The sequence below is a fragment of the Emydura macquarii genome, unplaced genomic scaffold (assembly GCF_026122565.2).
Source record: "Emydura macquarii macquarii isolate MOO-44397 ecotype Brisbane River unplaced genomic scaffold, CSIRO-AGI_Emac_v2 contig_1477, whole genome shotgun sequence".
Classification (NCBI taxonomy): Eukaryota; Metazoa; Chordata; order Testudines; family Chelidae; genus Emydura; species Emydura macquarii.
This window is the reverse complement of record NW_027131614.1, coordinates 6,980,167-6,997,940: the sequence shown is the minus strand read 5'-3', so window position 1 is coordinate 6,997,940 and position 17,774 is coordinate 6,980,167. Positions and strand designations below refer to the sequence as shown.

The following is a 17,774-nucleotide window of genomic DNA, read 5'->3' as shown; positions in this document are numbered from 1 at the left end:
GATGTTCCCAAAATGCCTGCTAGGCATAATCTTATCTGTTTACATATGCAGCATAGATATTTCAGTCCTTTTCATGTGTACCTAGTTATCTCTGCCAAAAAACATATTTTCTTTAAATACCAAATAGCAGTATTTAGATATATTTTTCTCCTTTATCTGTCACCAAAGAGGCTTGAAATTAAAAAGACGCTATCTTAGATATCACTTGATTGGATAAGTAGTATTCCTATTGTTTCATTAATGCAGACTGACTGCAAAGGAAGAATGTCATTATTTTTACACACAGAATAAAAAGATACAACATTTATCTGAAGTATTTGTACTCTAGTACTTGTATGTCAAAAGCCATTATACTTGCTACTACATACAAAATGATATTTGGCTTTCAAAGAATTAGATGTCTATGCATGCATGTGTGTATGTACTTATCAAGTTGTGGAACGGAAAGTGCTTTTTATTTATTTTGTTTTACTTCATGGATACCGTCTCTCTTTTTATGTAGCAGCAAATAGCCAGACTTTCTATCATTTCAATTTTGACGAAGAGGACAGTCAAGTTAAAAGGATACAAATTTCATTTCATGAGATTCATCTTGATTAACCTAATAAAGTAAATTCAGCTACATGTGGCTTTCAACATACTAGCAAATATGAGGCTCCTCTAACATGGCTTCCCACAGCACTTTTAGTGATTTGCCTGTGGCAGCACACTAGAACTTATGCTGCCACACACAACAAAAAAGTAGAACTGGTCATTTTGATCAATTAATACTAATTGTAATTTGGTCCTGCATCCTTTAATTACTACCCTATAAACACATTTCAAACCATATTTTGATTTATAGAGCTGTACATTGAAGTTTCTAAACCCTTCTTTATTTTCATATATATTTGTTTTCAACTCTAGAACACAGTTCCTGGTAAGAATAGATTTGTGCTTCTAAGCAGTAAATACTTCATTTGAATCACAGGAGGTGTCAATTAATTGTAACAAATCACAAATGTACACATTGTACAGTTTAGCCACAATTCACTTTTTTTTTTACCTAAGTATGAAATAAAGCAAAATCAAGGTCTATAATTAGGTTGACTGACATTTGACTGAAAAGTAAAAATATCAACCATAATTATATTTTCTTTGTAAATGACAAACCAAAAGGTAAATCCTATAATTAAAACTGTTTAACATTTAATCATGTAAGGCTGAAAATAATAAACAAAATTATTTTTTCTTCCTTTTTGAGTGTTCTAAAATACCAACATAAGGAGCTGTATAAAAACTCTGGGGCTTCATGGCAAAGAATCTAAGCAGTGTTGCAGTATAATTTGCACTATTTTTGCTATTAATACAAACTCCTTCTGCTCTTCTGCAAATCCACTGTTCTTTAATCCTTTTTCTCTTAATGCAACATTTCAGAAACCCTTTCATTCCTTTCTGTGTGTTAGAAAAGTCATATCAAAAGGGAAGATTAAAAAGAAATGGTCAGGTATCATTAGTTCATATGCATACGGGTTCAGCATGTGAAGATGCAGTTTCTAGGATCGGCTTTAAGATGTGACTGATAGATCTTATTTGTCTGATAGAGTTGACCAGGGAAATAGAGCTACAGCTGGTTACTTCATTAGGTCCTCTCATTGATTGAACCCTGCTGAAGTGATGCAGCAGGCTCCTGAGATAACTGCTGGTAATAGAACAAAATGAATTCTTATCACAGAGATTGGAAAGGCCATTAACCCTGGCCTCCAATGCTTTTCAAAGGTCAAAGACAGGAAGCCAATCGGTGACTGGGAAAACTGTTTTCTGTCTAAGTACAGGTCATGTTAGAGGGGTGTGGGTGTGTGTGTGTGTGTGTGTGTGTGTGTGTGTGTGTGTGTGTGTGTGTGTGTGTGTGTGTGTGTGTGTGTGTGTGTGTGTGTGTGACGTTTGACGTTTTTACCCTTCGGCTTCTGTACAGATGAAACTGTTACACTGGCAGATGTTAATAATCAGCTGTAAATAAATATTGGAAGCAGAAGAAGAAAAATGAGTAAGCACAGGAATTTATTTCAATAAATATTTAATAAAAGAGCAATTGTTACTGTGATATTTACTGCCAGTTCTGCTGTAGATTTTTGCCTAATACTTTTTCATATAAATTGAAAAGAGAAATACATAGAGGCGCTTAAAAAGGAAATTTAATACGGTTTTATATAAAAATACTTTTCCTTCCTTCCTTCAAAGATGAGGATTATAATTGCCTGCCGCCCGGCTCCCTGCCTTTGCCAGCAAGCCTATCATCAGTTCATCTGTGAATTAGTGCAGGGCACTGTTTGCCTTTCACCTGGTTGAGAAGGGTATATATCTAAGTAACAGTCCTATAATTTACATTTAATGCAACCTTTCAATTGACCAAGAGCCCACAACCTAAGCCCCCATCTCATAGCTGAGGACTTTCCCACATTTGTCAAGTCAGTGCCACTCTAAGATCAGCCAAAAGATATCTTCCATTTAAACCCTTCTGAGGAATCCAGTCGCTACAGAGGTCATTTTTTGTTGTTGTATGTTTAACACTAGCTTGAGAAGGAACAACTTATTGTACATGTGGATTAAGTGGGATGCCTCTCATAAAATAAAATAGAACATTTTCTCTTCATTACTGATGTATATAAGGCAACACAGATGCAGGCTTTAGGTTGTTTTTAGCAAAATATTGGTGGCTTCTATACTTGTGATTGTGATTTAATTTCAATGTCTGTGGTCACTGTTGGAGCCAATCTTTCACAAGGAGCAAGTTCGTTTAAATGTAAATGGGATCCTGTGGATGGAAAAAACTACCTACTTCATGTCTTTGGGGACCCACCCAAGCATTTGGTTTGGCCTTCCATGCATAAATAATAACAAGAAGGTATGCTGTCATTGCCTTGCTTGAAACACCAGAAGTGGTTTGGCACAGCAAAAACCAAAGCACTAAACTGAGACTGGTTTGGATAAATTTACAGTTCAGATCCTCATTCTGATTAAACTGCTTTTAAAAAAGAGAGAGAGTGAGTTATTTTGAGGACGTGTGGATTACAGGAACAGATGAAAACCAGCTAAAGTTAAGAGCCTACCACATCTAAAAATATTCCAAAATAACAAGAAAGTTGCAGTTTTGTTAACTTGAATGGATTTTTCCCTTATAATTGTTTGTAGCATTTTGTAGCAACAGCAGGAGGATGTGGTGCAAATGGTAATACAATCAACATTCATTTTTCAGCTGAAAATTCAGCTATTGCATACTCAGGTTATTTAGCTTTGCTCAGAATCTGACACATATATGTCATACCTCCAATATTCTTTAATGACTTCTAAAAGGTATATTTAAACATAGCAGAAAATTTTAAATGTATGTATATTTTTAGTCAGAAAAACCTTAAACTTCTTTTCCACTGTGCAAGTTAATGGATATACTTTTAAAAATGATTTAATTAAATGCATGCTGTTGCTTATCTCATTTATGAAGAATGCTATATTCTGTTGCAGATGTTTCAATGCATGACACACAGGCTTGGAATTACAGTGTATGATACCTGAGGTGAAACTCACTCACAAAACTTTTAAATGTATTATGCACTAGGAATATTAGAATTTGTGAGTTCATTCCAGATTGTGTAATACAGAACTGGTATTTACTCTTTTCAGAGATCTCTCTCTCTAGGATATTTGATAAGCATTTTTTTTTTTTATGAAGCAGCATTAGCTCAAGTCGAGTTAAATTTAAGCAATACAGGATTTGCTGTCTAGGGGAAGAAACAGGATATTAGTGTTTATGTTACTCAGCCACATTAGGTGTAGCTGTGAATCAAATAATTTTATCCTGGCAGCTTCAGAAACCTAAAATGTTCATCCATTGGTCTCTCTTCCTTTATTTCATTGAGCTGGCTAAGTAACAATAACCAGAGCTGTATATTTACTTTTCATAAAGATTCCAGTGAAATAAATGCATTATAGATATACAGTGGCCAAGCTAATGTGTTCTTCTATCTGACATATTATTCACCATTGAGGGAAATATGTGTTGTGCTGTTTTTCATTATTCAGTGGCATTCCGTACAGAAGGATTTTCACAGAACCTCTTAAGTCTTCTAGATATATTTGCTGACAACCCATATTGTTAAGATTTTTTTAAAGGAAAAAAAAAAGAGATCTCAAATACTGTCAGACACTTCAGAAGCAGAAGTTGCTTCCAACATAATTCTCCAGTCAGAAACTTTGACAGTCCATATGATACCTCAATAACAATCTTATTGGCTGTAATGTGGACAATTATTATTTAGAATATATAAAACTATTTTAACAAATTATTTTTATTCTTTTGTGCTTTGCAAGAATGTTCATGATTTATGAATTCATATGGGGGAAAAAAGCCTCCTTCTGATTCATTAGACATAAGAAACTGATTTGAGAATAATAGTGTAAGTGTCAAATACCTATTGATGAAAGAACATATACTGTTGCAGGTCTAATAGTTTTTTAGAACTGTGTTGAATTTTTTTAAAGATACTTTTCTTGAAGTGGCAAAGAAATTACAATGTAGAAAATAATATTAATCTAAAGATGACTGATTGCAAGACTGGACACTATACTTTATTACAATATGAAGTCTCTTGAATAATTGTCCATGAAGAAAAGAGAGAGAATTCCTACACATTTCCCTCTTATAAGGCATACTAGAACTAGAAGGTTTGATTTTGAATGTAGGCCTCAGTAAATGAGATCCTTTGGTTACCCATATAGAAATAAATTAGTATGATGCTTCCAAAACACCAGTGCATCACATAAAGGTTGGCAAGCCAAAAATACCGCCTTTCTTCAGTGCACTTATAATTCAGTCTAAATGTCTTGGTAATACATATGGTGGGGTTCCTTTTAAGGGAGGGTTACAAATCCATTTTAATTGAAAAATAAACTCTGTGCTTGTTGCAGATAGACCAGAATGAAGATCCTTACTCACAGAAGTAGTGAAACTGACTGTAACTTTATTAATATAAGTAATTAACAATTAGTTCCCAAGTGCATGTAGTGCTTGCAAGCTAAATTGTATCGTCTCCCACAATATCATTAACAATACTCCCCAAAGCCCTGACCAGAATCACTGACTAGGGCACCAGAGAGGGCAGAAAGAAGATCACTTACACACATAGATGCAAAAGTGGCCCTTCTATGGCCTAACCTTCATGGTCAGCTTATCCCTGTTGTTAGGGAGAAATGAATTCCCCCTGGGCTTGCAACCACACTAGGATTGGGAAACCATAACACTCCGCCTTTGATGTTCTAAATCTCAAAACCACAGATATAGGTGGAATGGAAGGATTAATGAAATCTGGCACAGGTCAGAAGACAGACCATTCCATGGCTTCCAAGGGGTTAGGCTGGCTTGGTGGGGGAACAGATTTAAATTTGTCTCCCTGGGAACAACCAGTTTGGTGCTAGCAGCTGCAGTATCTCTAGTATGGATTACTCCAACTGATTGACAAAAGGCAGGTATATTCCATTTGTCTTTCCTCCGGCTGCGCAGAAGCAAGTCTGGCTGGATTTTTCTAGGTCCTACAATACAAATCAATGTACTGTTTTTCTTTGTACTTACATGCCTGGATACATGTTATATGTTTTTTGCTGACCTTCTCCAATTTTACTGCCAAGGGCTAAATTACAAGTGCATTGAAGAAGGAAGGGACTCCCTTCTTGTAGGTGAAATAGTGATACTTGTGGGTGTAAAAGTAAAATTCACAAGACTCCTACTCTATGACATTCTCAGAGGCCAAAATTCTTGCGAACTTCACTTTTCTGCCTGTGTAGTGGATGAAATAGATACGATAAGGAAGAAGTTTTAAGCATGCTTGCCCATGTTTCAAAATATAGACGTTGAGTCACCACTTTTTTTTACTTCCAGTCTTTTAAGTCCTTTTAATAAAATATTCTTTCATCATGAACCATGAATATTAACAAGTATACAAGATATTGACTCCCACAGACTCTTAGGGCCAGATGCTTGGCTATACCACAGCTCTGCTGTGCACAGCTGAGGATGGGGGAGCTAAACTGGCTTTAAAACACTTCTATGCTTTCCAATCCTCAGGGCTCCTGGGAGCTGGGTAAGGCCCTGGTATACATCCAGGGATCGCTAAAGTCCAGCATTTCAGTGATGTCCCCTCCCTCCCAGCAATGTCCCCCATCACTGAGGGTGGGGTGGAACAAACCAGCTACACTGGCTATGTTCCACTGGTAATTCCTCTTCTACAGGAGCATTCCTGTGTAGCCAGTTAAACTGGCTTTTAGGCTTCTGTGTGCTGCCAGATCAGTGAGAAGCAACCTTATTAAAAGCTAAGATCTGCCCCATGTCTCTCAGGTTGGCACTTTTTGTTTCATGTTATTTTGGTGTTCTGTATTACAAAGGGTTACAGTATTGTTTTCTTCCCTGTACAATGCATCATTTGGACCCAGCAGTCACTACCAGAGTTCTGCTTCATTCTTCATGACTGATTATTTGTCTTATTAAATTCTCTCCCAATAAAGAAAAGTTATAAAACATTGTAACTGACAAAGTAGAGCAGTTCATGCTACTAAGACTATATGCCATCCGTTCTAGCCTTTATTTGTATCATAGTACATTTTCCATCATTTTTACACATATTTTCATTGTGGAATAAACAATCAGTAGGAGGACTATCAAATAGAGGGTTTAGGCAAACTACACTAGATTAGAAAATAATAAAAAAAAAAAAAGGTTCAGCAAAAGTTAAATGAAACTGTAGAGCTCCAGATGAGACCGTGTGTTGCTGTACTGTAGCTTAGTAGGTTAGTGCTTTCATTCTAAGTGCTGTAAAATTATTTTAACTGCAGTTCTGCTTAAACAGGAATGCGGACAGCTTATACAGAAGCAAGCTAATTACTGCTTTCCTAATTATAAGAATCTTAAAATAATTATCAAGCAATGTTTTCACAAAATTCATTCAAGGAAAACAATGCCCCAGTAAAAAATATTTTTTTGCCCCAATTTTTCTTGATTTTTTTTTTAATGAACCTAAATTGTCCAATTTCACAACTTGTTTGTTCTTCAACTACTTTCCTCAGATGGCCATAGCTGGAGGGAGAAAATATAGATGAAGTCCTCCTCCCAAAAAAAGTGTTTTTGTGAGTGCTTGCAGTTCTCCTAAGATACCATCAAATAAGTCTTACTGCATTTAAAAATCATGAGATTTGGGGGGAAAAAAATCATTTGCTTTTTGGTTTTTGAACTGCTATAGTTCATGTTTTCCATATTACATCCACAACCATGAGGACTAGAAACAGTTTTTAAAATGAAAACTAAGACTCTCAGATAATCCTAAACTTCTGGGAGCTGTGGCTGTAAGGAAAATATGAAATATTGTGAGACTTGTGATACAATTTCAAGAACTGGCAACACTGCAATACATTTTTGTGACACAAGCTGAGGGCCTGCAACAACGATGCACATATGGTACTTTGCTCACAGAAGTAGCTTCATTGACTCCATTGTTTACAGATGCAGATCCTGGCCTCCAATAATGTTTCTTCATACTCTTTGGGCCTGACTGACCTACAGGAGTTAAACCAATAGCTGTGCAAACTGTTCAGTACTAACTGCAGAAATATATGAAATCAGTCTTTGCTTGAGTTTGATCTGCAGCCATGCATCAACAGTGGTTCATTCAAAATTGTTGTATGTGCAAGCTATCTTTAAAAGCATTTTGCAATTGTATTTCTTGGTTTTGCTTTGGTTTTGCTGTACTCAGGAACCATAACTTCAGTTCAGGCAGGGTTATTCAAGTGTTTTGAGGTTGGTGACATTGTAGAAGCTAAATGGTAATTTTTTCTGTAGCCCTCAATGGCTAAATCTGTTTTCATCTGATCAGTATGGCTAGTACATCTAATCAGAAGCCATTCTCAGCTGATATAGATGATCTTTCAGTTTTAGTTGGAAAATACATCCCATCCCAAAACATAAATTCCAATAGACCTAGTTTCTGTCTTGTTCTGGCAGGCAGTGGCCGGTTATATAACTGAAAAAATGTTGCTAGGATTTGTTTTTATTTTATTTTATGTCTGAGTTACATTGTACCATCAGACTGAGATCCATAGAGCCCATGCCAAGGTTCACTTTGCTCACCTAATAACTTAATGCCATGACAACAGAGAAGACATCCAAGAGCTGGTGGCAGGTACCAAGCTGTACGTTTTTCTTGACTGAAGGTGACCCAGAGTTTCAGAACAGGGCAGGTTTGTTTGGTCAACTGTGGGTTGGTTCATATCTCCATGGACACGTGGATGGTGGGCAAAACCACTGATTACACATGGAAGTGGCCACCAGGTCTGCTTTGGTGACAGCAGCCAGTAGCTGCTATGTAAATGTGTCTCTGAAGTAACACAAACTACAAGTGACTTCAGATGTTCTGCTAAGTGCACATCTCCTCAAGGAGCACCTGTAGGTGTAAAGCCATCTTCCCCACCTCCAGCTAAGACAGGACGTGGTGATCTAATAAATTCCATTCTGCTCATGATGGAATGGGTTCCAAACACCACGTCTTTACATGCAGTCCAAGATGGAAACTAGTCTGCATAATGACCTGGGTTAGAGAGTCTTACAGTGTATTGTCATGTATAAAAGTTAATATTAAACATATCCCCAATGATAAACTAGGATATGAGTTGTCAAAATTATCTGGTTAATTTTCATGTAATTCTTTCAAGAAACATATACAAAAGATTTGTGTGTGTGTGTGTCCGCATGTGTGTGCATAAGGGAGAGAGAATTATTCAAGCTCCCTTATCTTGAAAGGAATCAAAATAATTTATGATTGAAAAGTCTATATGGACCTTTTATTTATTTATTTATTGGGCAGGGGTTTGGATGGGGAAAATTTGCTAAAATCACATGCATAAAATACGTAGGAATCAGCAAAGTTTTATTTTTAAAAATGGAGGTGCCTAAATTACTATTGCTCCTATGATAAATATTCCAGAATTTTTCAGGTTTAGGCAATTATTTATTGTGTGTTTCAAGTCATATTACTAGTTTTGAAGTGAAATAATAATATTGACTAGTGCCTACTAACAGACCTCAATCCTGTAAATGCCAACACACATATTTAACTTTACACACATGAATTGAAATCATTAGGACTTCTCACATGTATAAAGTTTCATACATAAATGTGTGTAGGACAGTGCCTTTATGATTAATATAGATCTGCTTAAATGCCAAGGGCTGACCTTTGGATCTATTTTTGCATTGGTAAAAAATCTCTTAATCCAATTTGTGGTTTTGTGTTAATTTCTGTGCAAATATGCATTATGGGTGTGATTCTCAGAAGTGTTCAGTATTGACCTAACTCTTGTCCCATTGAAGTCAATCGGAGGTAGGCAACACTGAAGATAATCTTATCATACCTGTTCACTTAAACCTCACTTTTTTGCAGTTTGATTCTCTATAGACTTGACTTTTTCTTGTGACTATCCTGACTCAGGCAAAAGCTAACTGAAGACAAAGTCCATTTAAATTATGTCATTCTTCAGGCTAATAATAGCCATGAAGCTACTTTATGGTGCATTGGTCTAAACATCTTGTTTCATTAAAAAAAAAAAAAGCTGACACAAAGATAGCATGGCTGACCAACTGCAATTCTGTCTGAAGTCCATTTGTTTGCTTTTTTTCCCATCATAAATCAGGCCTGGAATATTTTCTTTTTATTTTTAGAAATATACTGTGTCTAAATCAAGTAGTGTGTGTTTGAAAGTCCTATTACAAAACTCTAAATTATAACTATTACATTTCACTGATATTAGCATAGATGTTTAGTAAAAATGTTTACTAGTAGGATAAAGAGAGACACTGACACTGCATATTCTAATACGCATTAACTGTAGTTACCAGACCAGTGTTAAATGAGCAGATCAGGTAAATATATTTATTGATTGAATCTTTGTCATACATTTTATTTCTCGGACTCTTCTGAAGGTAACTTAATAGACCTCAGCATTAATTCAGTGACATGAAGAGGTAAATTTTTGAATTAGTATAAGGGGTTTTAATCATACAACTCCTGTTAACGTCAATCTGATGAGTGCAGTGAAATCCCCGAGTATTGTCTTAAACTTTTACTCTGTTGTGTTTTAGGACTTTATACGGTATAAATTTGGTTCAAAGGTGGTTTGTAATACATAATGTTTCCCTTTCTCTTACGTCATGCATGAGTTTAGCAGACAGGATATACAGGGTCACAGTAGAGCAGATTCACCTTCAAACTAAATGTCTTGATCCTTCCCACAAAGAATCCAGTGTCATAATGTACTCCTTCCAATGAAGAATAATACCCCTAAAAAGGGAACCATCTTCCTTACATTGAAAAAAGATCTCTTAGGGAGACGGGGACCCAACAGCATGAAGTACAGAGGCTGTGATGGTAAGGGATTTTGTAATTAGTAACATAGGTCCAGATCACCCCCACTCACATTAAAAGCCCTAAGGAAATGGTTTTGAGGTGAACACCTCTGGAGGAATCCATTGCTGAGATTCCCTCATATCAACCCATCATTTGGACAGGGTTTTCTCCCTTGCTCCCCACCTCCTGGGTTAGGTGCAACTATTACAGGAGTTTTCGTGAGGGAGATTTTGAAAGTGTCTGGGAGGAGTCTTTGGTAAAGACTCTTACACACATGCAGTTATTACAACCTTGTTTGGGTGGATGGGTAGAAGGCTCTGCACTGTCCTCATAAAAGAACCACAGAGACCATGTGATCTAAGTATCTAGCTGAAGCAGCTCAAATTTTGAATTGTGAGTACTGAATACTTTAAGCTGTGCTTGCAGTAAACAATTTGCAAAGAGTCCATAACAGTCCAGTTGTATGTTCACATAAAATATTTGTCAAAAAGTTCTGAACAAGCAAATTTGTGAAAATATTTATAGGTTCCCAGACAGTTCAGAAAGAAACAAAAAGAGGGGCTAAATTCACTTATTCACTGCCTTTAGTTCATCTGGTTCTGCAGGTGACATGAAACATCAAGGCATGGGAATTATAAAACTGGAGACAGGTAGTTTGGCTATATGACAAGGTGATGTACAAGAATGTATTCAGGTGAAAAACGTATCTGTTAAAAATGGAAAGCTAGCCCAAGTGATGTTAATAGATTTGAACATAAAGCTTGGCTAAGAGGAATAAATAAGGGAAGATACATGGTAGATTGGCAATGGAATGGTAAATGAAGTTCAGCGTAGACAAGTGTAAGATAATGGGCACTGGAACAAACAATTTGAACTACTTGTGCACACTGAACACTGATTTAACGTGGTGCAACCTTTCAAGAAACCTATCTAAATATCATCATGTACATCTCCAGGAAGACATCTGCTCATTGTGCAGTGGTATTCAAAAAAGCAAATACATGGGAAGGCAATATTTAGTAGATAGGGAATAATAAAAAATACTATGGTGACAAAGGTAGTATACGAATTATAGAATGGGCATAATACATTTATTTTTAAAAGTAGTACATCCTCACCTTTAATATGGCATTCAGCATTGGTCACTTCATCTCAGTAGAATGTTTAAGAAATAGTATCCAGAAATGAGCAACAGAAATTACAAGAAACAAGGGGGCAGAAAAGACTGTTTACGTATATGGAGATATTAAAAAGACAAACTGGAATAAAGACGAGTAAGAGGTATATAGTCAAGGTATATAAAATAACAGATGTTATTGAGAAGACATACCAGGCGCTTCTATTTATTCTTTTCCATAAGACAAGAATGAGCACAGAATAGAATAGAACAGAATAGGAGCCTGATACAAAGACCACTGAGGTCCATGGCAAGACTCCTATTAACTTCAGTGGGCTCTGGATCAGATCCCAAATGATGGATAATGGTTAACAACACAGTGTGTATGAGGTAAACTTTCGTATTTTATAGTTTTATTAGTCAGCATGGCAGAAAACACTAACACTCTCCATATCCTAAACTGATGGAAGAAACATCAGCTTCTGTGAACCATAATGGCAGTCAAAAGACAAATACAGATGAACTGGAAAAGTAAAACTACTCTCAACATAGATTCATGCTTCAGTGCCTTTCTAGAAGTGGCCAAGTGTGAGAAGGCTCTGTTTTTGCATAATAAATGATTAACGGTACATCTCTAATCACATCTGGAAAACATTGCTGGAGTTGCATTCTGAACAGCTGACGTTCTCTGTTAATGGTTTTGTCTTCATAAACTGCTTTTTGCTTCTTGCAAAACATTTGATGATATATCAATATAAAAATAAAACAGTGAAATTACCCTCTTTTATTGAAAAGCAATTTAAACTAGAATTAATTTACCCAAATAAAATGTTCATACATTTTCCACCTCATTATTAGTCACCATCCCTGTCCCAAACCAATTCTCAGAAAGTGAGTGGGAGAATGGAGAATATTTCATCTGAGTACCTAGAAAAAAGGAAAGCACACTCAGTCACTAGAGTGGAAAAGACATCCCACCATCTTAACATACCCTCTCCCTGTCCATCACCTGGAGGTGGAACCTTTGGTGGTGCACATAGTAAAAAAAAACCCAAATCTGGATGGATATGATTACACTGCTATGGTGAATCTCTTCTATCTACCAGCTGCAGGGGGTGAGAAAAATACTCTTCCTTGACAACAGCAAAGAGCGGGAAAGAAATAGAGCAGAAGTGCAGTAGAAGAGAGACAGCTCCATTGATCTCCCAGCAGCCAGGAGGAAGAGACAGAGTGTGGCAAGTGAGAAATGCTGAAAATGTGGATGTAGTGAATGGGTAATATGGATGTGACATTAGTTGGCAGAGTGCCACCACCATATCTTCCTTTGATGAGACAGATAAGCCCCATACCGGCATAAGGTGTTTAAAAGAGGCAGATAGGCCCTGACAATGAGAAGGTTAAGGAGAGCCTGTGGACCCAGTTGGCCTCTGCCCCACTTCACATGCACCAGGCCTGGAGAGGAGAGTTGAAAGGAGGAGACATAGCGAAGTTCAGGGCTGACCAGAAAGGAAAGCAAAGCATTGCTCTGCTTCTCTTGATGGGAAAGAAGACTGGTTGCAACTCAGAGACTAAGCTAGCTGGATAAGCCCCTGCTACAAGGGATGACCAGATCTCAGGGGATCAGCAGAAGCACAAGCTATTTGGGAGACAAGCCCTAAGTAGAAGATTGGGGTACCACCAAAGGTTTGTTAGATTGACTCTGTTTTGAGTTGTGCAGTGTTTGTAGTTCCTGATTTCCTTTGGACCTTAACATCCCAGAAGGGGTAGGAAAAAAGTATGCCTTGACCAGAGGGCCAAAGCATTGCTACTTCAGACCTCTCAGAGAAAGTGATGTGCTGCTGGGCCACAAAAGGATGCTGCAGATGCAGTCACAAACTTGATGGAGAATGTGGGCACAGATCTAGCCCCTGCAGAAGGGAGCAGGCCAGGACTTCAAAAGTAAAATAAAAAACACCTAAGGAAGTGACTTCCCAGCAGTGTGGGCATGGAGCAACTACTGAAATGGATGGCTTTGCAGAATGCCATTACTAACAAAAGCAACACACTCCTATAGCAGATGGCCTCCCAGCAGCAGCAGCTGATAGGAGACTTAACAACAGCAACAGCTGGGCCTTCCGCCAGGGACCCAGTGGGGGCCTCTGTGCCAGTCAGACCTCAGTGCCAGTCCACTTAGTTGGATGGAGGGCCTTTCCTGAAACTTTTGACTGTAGAGACATCCAGAAAGGGACTTCCTGTGATCAAGGCATCCACTCCAGGTGATGGGAAACCTGGCCAGGGTATGTGACGCCCTCCCAGGTCCTCCTTTGCCAGGGTACAAGAGGCATGGAAAGTTGTGGGGGTCATGGGCAGCTTGGAATAGGTAGGTCTGCTGGGTTGGGCTCAGCTCAAGAATCCTTGGACCAGTCACATTCTAAATGGGGAACACCCTGGGAGGACTCTGCAGAAGGATCAACCCAGGGACTGGGAGTAGGTCCCAGTACTAGCCACCAGGCTCAGGACATTTGGTTTTCATATGGCCATCCAAGGCACAGGTACCAGGACTGCCCATTCATGGAATCTGGTTATTGGCAAGCCTGGATTGCAGAGGCCCTAGCATGCTGGCTGTGGCCAGCTAAACTGACTGTACCTGTTAATATACATGGGATGGAAGTAGTGGGACTAGTAGACTTGGGGTATAGCCAGATCATTGTGAGGAAATCTTTTGGTACTGAATCCAGGGCCTCCCCAGGGCATACAGTGTGTGCATAGGTTTGTAAAGCCATATTCCAACACATAAATTCAGCTAACTATGGGGGGAAATATGAGGTCTCTAATGGTCAGCTTGGCTGCATCTCTCACCTCCCCAGTCATTATAGCCTGAGACTGGAAATATTTTGGGAACCTCCTAGATAAGTTTTCATGACCTGCAGAGAATATGGGAACCCTAATGCTCCAACAGCTGAAGGCTCAGGATTCAGTAGACTGTGCTGGCATAGCGGAGGTAGGGACATAGGGAATTCTAGGAAACTATAAGCTTCATTAGTAGTAGAAAAAGGGAGAGCCCTCTCAGCCACCAGTGAAATGGGCCGCAAGAGCACTCTGATATTTGTTACCACAGCTTCACCTTGGGGTATGCTTATTTATTAGGGTTACCTTCCTGGAAGGGGTGTGTGATTCTATTAATGTACTGCTTGTGTTACTTGTGTGTTCATATGGCTACAAGCCCCTCCGAATGGAGTTATCCTGCAGGACCTAAGGTTTCCAGGGCTGGGTTCCTCCAGCACCAGATTCAAATAAACCCCGCACAGATACACACGCACATTTCAGATTAACTGAGTGCATCTGAGCGGACCAGGCTATCAGCACTGTCAGCTGACCCCTTATGCATCCCTGAACTCAGCAGGCTGGGTGACACCACACTTTCAGTGGCCACCCTTATATGCCCCTTTGCAATGCACCAGAATAAAGCAGGCTGGGTCCAAACAGCACCTTTTTAGCTACTCTCCTTAATTGCCCCTGGACTCAATCAGGCTGGGTCAAACAGCACCTTGAGCCACACCCTTATTTGCCCCTGAACTCCATAGGCTAGGCATAGTAGCACTTCTCAGCTGTCCCCTTCATATGCCCCCTTTACACCACAATTGTTCTAGCAGTAACCCCCTTGATGAGCAAACCCATAGGATTTTTGGGCCCTCCAGAGATCTTTGGCTTAGGTAAGAGAAGTGTTGCTACAGAGCAAGATAGGGACCAAGAACACAAAGGAGTAAAATAAAGTTTGGAGAGATAGAGAGAGAGTGGCAACCAGCTTGATTATAACAGTTATTTTATTGCTAGGTTTATAAAATTTATGATACTAATAGTAATACAATACAAGGAGAGAAAAACAATCAAATGCTTACAATACTACACAATTACAGTTGGGGTATTGGAGAAAGCTATCCCAGGTTTGATTACAAAAGTAGAAAGTTATACCTGGACTAAGAGAGAGAGGGAGAGAGACAAAAAGTGTATTGGAGAAGAAGAGGTGAGGGAGGTCTCACCACTCCATGCAGCTCAGAGGTTCCCAGGAACAGGCTTGTACTTAGGGTCTGGAGGGCTTTTAGTCTGGCAGAGCCCCCAACACGATCAGTCAGGAAGAGAAGACAGGTTCCAGTGGAACTGATGCAGAGTTTGGATCCAAGCATCAGAACAGAGGTTTGACTTCTGACTGGGGTCTTGTAGACCCCAGGTTTGTTTATGGATAAACAATGTCTGGACAAAAGGAGCCGATCCTTTCTAGAAGGGCATCTTTCTTTGAGAGAGAGCTCACAATGCAACCAGGATACAGTGTTTTGCATATCAATAACTAGAATGGTCTGATAACTGCGGAGCTGGATGTGCACAGGTGTTAGTTCATTTACATCAAGAGCAGGAATTTCCCAACATGCAGTGCTTCCCTGCTTCAGCAATCCCAGAGTTCAGTGCATTCTCCATCTTTACCAATACCAGAGTTCAGTGCGTTCTCTGCTTTACCAATCCCAGAGTTCCGTGTGTGTTCCATCTTTGATGTAGATGAGGCTTCTATTCTCCATTCATGTGCTAACTGAGATGCTTATGAGGCATGGGGAGTTGTCTCACCCTTGATGGGAGGGTTTTAGTTGTGTCTCCTGCCTTTTCATATTGAGAATGCTTTTGGTTTTTGGTTCAAGCAGCCTTTGGTTTCTGGTGGGTGGGGGGGTGGTTTATTCAGGTGAGCCAGAGAGAGAGTCGGGGTTTTGCGCCCTGGTTCCTCAAGAACACAGAGCTGCCAGGTAACAGAAACTATAAGTTTCATTAGTAGTAGAAAAAGGGAGAGCCCACTCAGCCACCAATGAAATGGGCCACAAGAGCACTCTGATATTACCTTCTTGGCAATGGATTCACTCTGTCCACAAATCATGCTACTCTATGATAGCTCCATACCATGAAAGACAACAACCCCTGACTCATGAGGTGGTATCTGTATCTCCAGCCCTTCTTGTCCCACATCCAGCATAGGGCTGGGAGTGTTCACCGAAATGCAGACTGGTGAAGGACAGTGGTGCCCCAAGCAGCATCCTGAGGAGGAGGGTGTGTGTGATGGGACAACTAAGCCTTGTACAGGCAATAAGGTGATCAATGAGGCAGATAGAACCCATGCTGATAATGAGAAGGTTAAGAAAAGTCTGTGAACCCAATTGGCCCCCGCCCTGCTACACATGCAGCAAATGTCAGGTGTGGAGAGGGGAGTTAAAAGAAGGACACCTATCCCAGTTCAGAGCTGACCAGGAAGGAGAACAGAGTTCTGCTTCTGTTGATGGGAGAGATGCCTGATTGCAGCTCAGAGACTGAGCTAGCTTGCTGACTGAGTACACCAATACTACAAGGGACAGCCAGAACCTGCAGCATTGGCAGAAGCATGGAGTGTTTGGAGACTAACGCTGAATAGAAGTGTGGGGTTCCACTGAAAGTTCATTGGACAATCATGGTTTTAGTTGTGATTGCTTTTGGTTCCTGATTTCCTTTGGACCTTAACACATCGAAAGGGATAGGACTGAAATGTGCCTTTACAAGAGGGCAAAGCACTGTTATCTTGGACCTTACAGAGACAGCAATGTACTGGTGGAGACTTGCAGCTGGTTGAGTCATGCCCTGACAGGCCACAAGGGGTCATTGCAGAGGCAACATGATCACACCTCCATTCCATTACAGTTTAACGGTCAGAATTCTCTTGTAATAATATATTTCAATAGGTAAAAAAAATAAAATAAGTTTTGCACCTTTCAAATATTCAACTACCTCAGAACAAAATGGTGCAACATGGAGAGCATTTTGACACCCGCTGCACTATCTGGTCTCCATGACAGCCACTACTTTATTATAATATTGTTTTCAAAAATATCACCCACAGAAGCAGTACTTCTAGATATGGCAAAGCATTATGAAAACAAAGTAGATGATTGACTAGAACTGTTAGGTGATACCCAGGAACATATTCTTTGAGAATCAAGACCTTTGAGGATGACCTTAAAGATCAATTGGAGTGACCACAGATAATTTCCAAGCAGCTCATCTTCTGCAAAAATACAGTATCAGGCATATGTAATGTCAGAGTGTTTATTTAAAATGTCTATTTGATAATCTGTGATGTGTTTAGTATATATGGGGCTATTTAGCACTGATGATGGATTCCCCCCAGACTGAATCCAATAACATTACTAGGGTAAATAATTCTTGAACATTAAATTATCTTGAGCTAT

At 39.2% G+C, this 17,774-nt stretch overlaps 1 protein-coding gene across 1 annotated transcript in view; it reads left to right on the top strand.

Moving 5' to 3' along the window:
• The window catches only part of ZFHX4 (zinc finger homeobox 4), a 165,280-nt gene that overhangs the window by 114,810 nt on the left and 32,696 nt on the right, over window positions 1–17,774 (top strand). The window contains exon 5 of the mRNA XM_067553588.1: window positions 17,503–17,557. Within this exon, the coding sequence (XP_067409689.1) occupies window positions 17,503–17,557 (55 nt within the window). The remainder of the gene's footprint in view (window positions 1–17,502; window positions 17,558–17,774) is intronic.